Consider the following 6337-nt stretch of genomic DNA (forward strand, 5'->3'; position numbering starts at 1 on the left):
CCCACATTCGCTAAATCTTTTTTTTTTTTAATTCAAATTCGGACACTAAGTCCATATTTTAGATTATTCAAAAAGGGCTATATACAATGAAAATTCCTAGTCGGCCCAAAAGTGACCAACTAGGAGAATAAACCAATTTCCTATTCTTAAGGGTTTCCTAAAAGGAATTTCAGCTCCTCCTCTCTCTTCTTCCTTCCGCCTCTCTTGCTCTTGGCTCTGTTAATGTTCTTCCTTGCCTCTTTGAGCTGTTGCTTCATGTTTCTTCTACTATGAGTGATAAATATACTCCGTCCATTTCGTATGCTATGTGGTAACCAGCTCGAAAAGGTAATGCACCCATTTTTGTTTCAATGTCATTTCTCTTTTTCCCATTTGATTCCGTTCTCCTTGCAGGTGTACTGTCCGGATAGGAATCTGGAGTTCAAGCTGAAATTTATAGAGAGTATGTGCCTTGCTTCCCAATTTGTCAAATCCATGTAAGTCTTGATTTAGTTCCCCAGTTCTGTCCTCCTTTCCACTCCTTCTGTTCCATTTTTTCATGTAGCTGAAGCCGTATAGGAGAAGATGCTCCCGAGCTTCAATGGTACGATCTCCTTGACGGATGCTCACTCCCACTTCAGATTTGGCTTCCTTACTCTCAACTTTCCTGTCATCGATCCATTTTGCCTTATATATATCATGGTTGTGGAACCATGTAATGTCGAATCTGCATCTAATCATGTTGTCCATTGTAGTTAGTGTTGCTAATTCTCCTTGTCTTGATTCTAAATGAAGGGACCTGTAGTTTATCAATATTTAAAAGCTTTCTTCCTCTACTTGGTAATTGTTGAAAGTTAAGGAATATTTGCTTTCCTTCTGTATTGATTGCTGAGTTTGCTATAAAATCTGCTAACTGGGTTGCTTTTTCTCTGAAAATATGTTGTACATTAACAGTGATTTTTCCAAGCATGTCATGTATGTCGTCCATTATTTCTGCTAGCTCCCACGGTATCCTCCAATTTCTGTAGATCATATTTTTTAGTACTAGAGAATCCGTCTCCAACTGAATATTGTTTAGCTGACTTCTAATACAATACTGTAATGCTTCCCACAATGCCTTTGCCTCTGCTTCCATGTTAGTAGTTATCCCCAAATTCTGGGCCTCTGCATATATGAGGTCTCCTTTGCTATCCCTTAGACAAAAACCATAAGTACTTTGGCCTGGATTCCCTTTACTTGCTCCATCAGTGTTGCAAGTAATCCATCCATCTCTAGGCTGCAACTATCTAACAAACTTATACTGTATTGTGGGTTTATACCTCAGCAGAGTCTCCACCATTTCTGTCCACTTGTGTGATATTCCTTTAATCCATGGAAATTTGGTCCTTATTAATTGATGTACAGTCAACTGGCATTGATAATACATACAATTATAAGATATCTTTTTCCCATGTCTTACTGCATTTCTCCTTTTCCACAACTCCCACATGATGATAGCTGGAATGGCCTTTAGTATTTGATCCAGCTTATTTGACATTTTGAGCTCCCACCACCTATAAATGAGTTGCTTTAGAGTCAATCCATTTATATTGATACCTACACATGAAGAAAACTGCTTCCATAGCTTTTGGGCTATGGTAGCTGTTAGTAATAAATGAGACATAGTCTCCATTTCCCCTCTTTCACAGCAGTAACATTTAGACACCACTTGCATCCTCATTCTCTTTAGATTATCATCAGTGGCTATTCTTTTTCCCCAAACTCTCCATAAAAAGAAACTAATCTTGTATGGTAGCCCATTTACCCACATGTAATTACTCCACTCATTTTCTGCCTTCTTCCCTCTCAAATTGTGAAAAGCTGATTTCACAGTGAACTCTCCTTTCATACTTTGAGTCCACCAGGCCTTGTCAGTTATAGCTTCACTAATGGGAGGTCTAATGTTCTTTGTTATATGCAGCACCATCTCTTCAGATATGACTTCTTTCAACTTGTGTTCATTCCATACCCCATTTGTTGTAAAATCTTTGACTTCTATTTTCTCATCTTGTGCCATATTTCCTTCAGTGTAGTACAAGGCCCCTTTTCTGGTCCAATTATCAAACCAGAAACTTGAATTTCCAGCTTTTATTTGCCACCAAATGTCATGCTCCACCTTTTCTCTAATGGTGACCATTTTCCTCCATATGTGTGAGGCACCCGTACTATTCACCATGATTGGATGCAATTTCTTGCAATATTTATTCCACAAATAACCAGCCCATAGCGAGTTGGTGGACACTGTGAAGTTCCACCATAACTTAGCAAATAAAGCTTTATTGATGTCATGAAGTGATCTAAATCCAATACCTCCTTCCTCCTTTGGGAAACAAAGCTCCCTCCAGGCCACCCAATGCTTTCCCTTTACCCCTCCCGACTTTCCCCAAAAGAATTTGGCAAAAATTTGATGTATTTGTTCCATTACTCTCTTTGGGGGATTCATAGCAGACAACATATAAATTGGTAAAGACTGAAGGACAGAATTCACAAGAATTTGTTTACCACCAAAGGACAAGAATCTGTTATGCCAAGCAAAGATCCTTTTGGCTATTTTCCTAATAAGCTCCTCATAATAACAAGAGTTATTTCTCCATAGAAAACTGGAAATCCCAAATATATGAAAGGGAAATTACCCTGCCGAATCCCTGTGAGTCTTCTCATTCTAATAGCTACAATCAAAGGTGTTTTATCATGTAAATAGAAAAACCTCTTTGATTTGTTAATCATTTGTCCTGATATTGCTTCATAATCCTTCAGAATCTTCATCATCTTTATCACTGAAACTCTATCTCCAGAACAGAATAAAATTGTGTCATCTGCATATGACAAATGATTGATTTCTGGACTCCACTTAGGCATTCCATATCCTTTAAAATTATCATCCTTATGCAGGCTATTCAGGGCCCTGGCTAGAACTTCTGCAGCTATAATAAAGAGGGTTGGGGATAAAGGATCACCCTATTTTAAACCTCTGGTCGAATGAAAAAATCCATGAGTCCTACCATTAATTAGTATTGAGTACCAATTATTGGATATAATCCTCCAAACCATATCAATCATAATTTCTGAGAAACCAAATTTCCGTAATACCTTAGTGAGAAAAATCCATGAAACCCTATCGTATGCCTTGGCCATATCCAGCTTAACCACCACGTTAACATTTTTGGCTCTTCTATTTATATCCCTGATTATCTCCTGTGCCAGCAGAACATTTTCTGTAATACTTCTTCCCCTTACAAAACCTGACTGAGTAGGGGAAATAAGTTTAGGCAAAACCATTACCATTCTCTCATGAATCAACCTGGAAAGAATTTTGTTCATAAAAGTACTAAGACTTATGGGTCTTAGATCAGAAAAATGCTTCACTGTCTCCTTCTTAGGCAACAACACCAAATTTGTGTGTGTAATGAATCTTGTCAACTCTTGTCCGCAGAAAAATGCTTTCACCATTTTAGTACTGTCCTCCCCTATTATCTCCCAACAATCTTGATAAAAATGCCCTGTGAATCCATCCGGACCGCATGCACTACTACCCTTCAACTTAAACACCACCTTTTTAACCTCTTCATTCGTAGGCAGACTACACATGGCATCATTTTCCTCATTTGTAATACATCTTGGAATATGATCTAACATTGCATAGTCATCCACATAATCATTTTCTTGAAATTGCTCCCCAAAAAATTCCAATGCTGCTTGCCCAATTTGATCATTGGATGTTAATGTAATTCCATGCTCTGTTACAATTTCAGCAATATGTAACCTCTTCCTTCTCCCCTTCACATAAGAATGGAAGAACTTCGTGTTCATATCACCTTCTGTAAACCATTTCATACCCGCCTTTTGCCTCCAGAATTCCTCTTCAAGCCTTAAGAATTTCTTCAGTTCCGTCTCCACTTTATTCAGATCTGCTCTATTGCTTGCAGAAGGTTGTATCTCCAATTGATCCTCCTTAACTTTAATGACATCCTCCATGGTGGCAATTTGTTGAAATATATTACCAAAAGCTTCTTTACTCCATCCAGTCAGCGCCTTTTTGACCTTTTTCATCTTTGCATGAAATTCTATAAAAGGATTCCCAGCAAACTCCACTATCCAATTCTCTGCCACAATCTTTTTAAAATTTTTGTGTTTTCTCCAAAAATTGAGGAAACGAAAAGGCTTGACCATGATTTCCTCAGCTGATTTGCATATCAAATGTAGGGGTGCATGGTCAGATCCTTGTCGAATCAAGTGATGCACCTCTGAAGATGGAAACTCCTCCAAAAAATCTTGATTAACCAAGATCCTGTCAAGTCTTTTAAAAATACACTCCACTTCAATCCTCCCATTCCACCAAGTGTATTTGCTTCCTATAGTTTGTACTTCTGTCAAAGCACATGAACTGATGAATGATGCAAAATCAATGGCCTCATTCTGGGTAAAAGGCAGTCCTCCCAATTTCTCCTCCTCATTCAAAATAACATTGAAATCACCCCCAATAACCCAAGGAAAAAGTTCCCTATTAACAATACCCTCCAGCTCATCCCAAAGTTCCAGTCTTTCCATTGTATTGCATCTAGCATATACTACTGAAATAATGTAATGCCTGTTGTTTATTCTGAATTTTATGGTAACTTGTTGCACAGTATCCAGAATGATGTTTCCTTCCCACTCCGCCCTCCAGAAATACCAATTTTTTCTGGAACAATTTACTCCAGCATTATCAAAACCCAGCTTTCTCTTATATTGATCTATCTCTGATGGATCTTGAAAAGGTTCCATCAAAGCAATGAATGCATAATGATTTCTTTTATTTAGATCCATTAATCTCTCAAAAGATTTTTGAGTATTAACCGACCTAATATTCCAAAAGATAATTTTTTCAATCATTGATAACTGATAGATGCCTTCTCCCTGCTAGTCCTTGTTTTAACCTGTAAATGTATTGTTTGTTTGCCTTTCCTTGCCCCATTTTTCAAACTATTAGTATGCCTTGGTGATAAATCGCCAGCTTTACTAATTTGTTGAATGTTATACTCCAAATCTTCATCCTCCTCCATTTCTTTTCTATGTTGCAGGTGTTCCTCCTCATCCTCAATTAAATCTGGTCCGTTTCTTGCATCCTTATCTCCTTCCCCTTTGCTGTTTTTCCCCATAGATAAATTACTTGCCTCAAATAGTTGTCCTGTAGTATTATCATTCTGATTTTCCCCCCTTTCGATATTATGTCCTCCAATGTTGTGAGGAGCCGCAATACCCCCCAAGACTTCCTTCCCTGGTGTTTTATCTTCTTCGTGACTATCACCTCTGAATGTTGTAGTGTTTACATTTTCTCTGTTTGAAGTGCTGCTCACCTCCAACAAATTATCCCCTGTTAACCTCCCATGCAGCTTATGTATTTTCTCCATGTTATCACTCATACGTGCCCCAAGAGAGTCTGCTCTTGTCTCCTCCATGTGTTGACTGTCCTCCTCAAGAAGCTTATTTTTATCTTGATCCTCTTGGGCTAACATGTTGAATTTATTTCCAGTTATTATGCCTACCCTGCTCCACACCTTTTCTTGTTGTTTATTTCTTCCTCCTCCCCATTTTTTGTGTCTTTGCTCCATAAATTCACCGTCATTCTTATCTCTTTGTAGGTCTGCATTCATATCAGATGCTTCACCCTTCCTGCCTTCATTATTCTTTTTTATTTCCTCCTGTCTCTGCCCTGCATTCTGTCCTATCTTTTCTTTTGGATATAGCTCTGGATGTACCACGTAGCACTGTTCTTCATTATGTCCTTGGATCATGCATGTTTGACAATATTTTGGAACATAGTCATATTTTATTTTGATCCATTTCTCCATTACTTCTCCACTTTGTTGTCTCATTCCTATCTTGATGCGTTTTGGGAATTCTCTCATCAGATCTACCTCTACCTTCACTCTAGCACAACTTGGTCTAGTCTGATTTCGTGTTGCCATGTCCACCTGTAGTGGTTTCCCTACAGCAGCAGCTAGGGAAAAAATTGCTTCCTATCCAAAGAAATTTGGGGGAAGAGACGGAAAAGAGATCCACGCAATAGCCGTCGTTGTTTCCTCCTCTGGATTAAACATGGGATCCCATTTAAGGGTTCGCATTGGGAATGACCAGTTTTTGTGACTGATGTAAAAAGCTGGTTTCGAAAGCAGGTGAACATAGTCTTCTAATAAAGTAGCCCTTATTAACACATGTCTATTACTCAGTAAACCAATGTTGCAATCGCCCTTCAATTCACATTGTTTAGGAATTAATCTACGCAATTCCTGAATGTCGGGCCAGCCATAAGAGAACTTACCTATGACTGCATATTCCA

General features: G+C 38.4%; 1 protein-coding gene across 1 annotated transcript; it reads right to left on the bottom strand.

Moving 5' to 3' along the window:
- Nucleotides 1-303: 303 nt before the first annotated feature.
- LOC125808000 (uncharacterized) lies at nucleotides 304-4824 on the bottom strand. Its single transcript, XM_049487802.1, has 5 exons — nucleotides 3067-4824; nucleotides 2726-2976; nucleotides 1439-2618; nucleotides 894-1255; nucleotides 304-778 (listed from the first exon to the last, which is right to left on the bottom strand). The coding sequence occupies exons 1-5, from the start codon at nucleotides 4822-4824 to the stop codon at nucleotides 304-306; spliced, it is 4026 nt and encodes a 1341-aa protein (XP_049343759.1).
- Nucleotides 4825-6337: the final 1513 nt, after the last annotated feature.

Source organism: Solanum verrucosum, unplaced genomic scaffold, assembly GCF_900185275.1.
Source record: "Solanum verrucosum unplaced genomic scaffold, falcon-dt-bn FXZP01001154.1, whole genome shotgun sequence".
NCBI classification, from domain to species: Eukaryota; Viridiplantae; Streptophyta; class Magnoliopsida; order Solanales; family Solanaceae; genus Solanum; species Solanum verrucosum.

Bases quoted from the DNA above. Each gene is read 5' to 3' on its own strand.
- LOC125808000 (XM_049487802.1), bottom strand. From the start codon at position 4,824: ATGGATCTAAATAAAAGAAATCATTATGCATTCATTGCTTTGATGGAA. The intron at 2,619-2,725 runs GTTTTTCTATTT...TGGGATTTCCAG, and splicing joins ATGATTAACAAATCAAAGAG to TTTTCTATGGAGAAATAACT. The intron at 779-893 runs GTTAGCAGATTT...GATAAACTACAG, and splicing joins TTCAGAGAAAAAGCAACCCA to GTCCCTTCATTTAGAATCAA.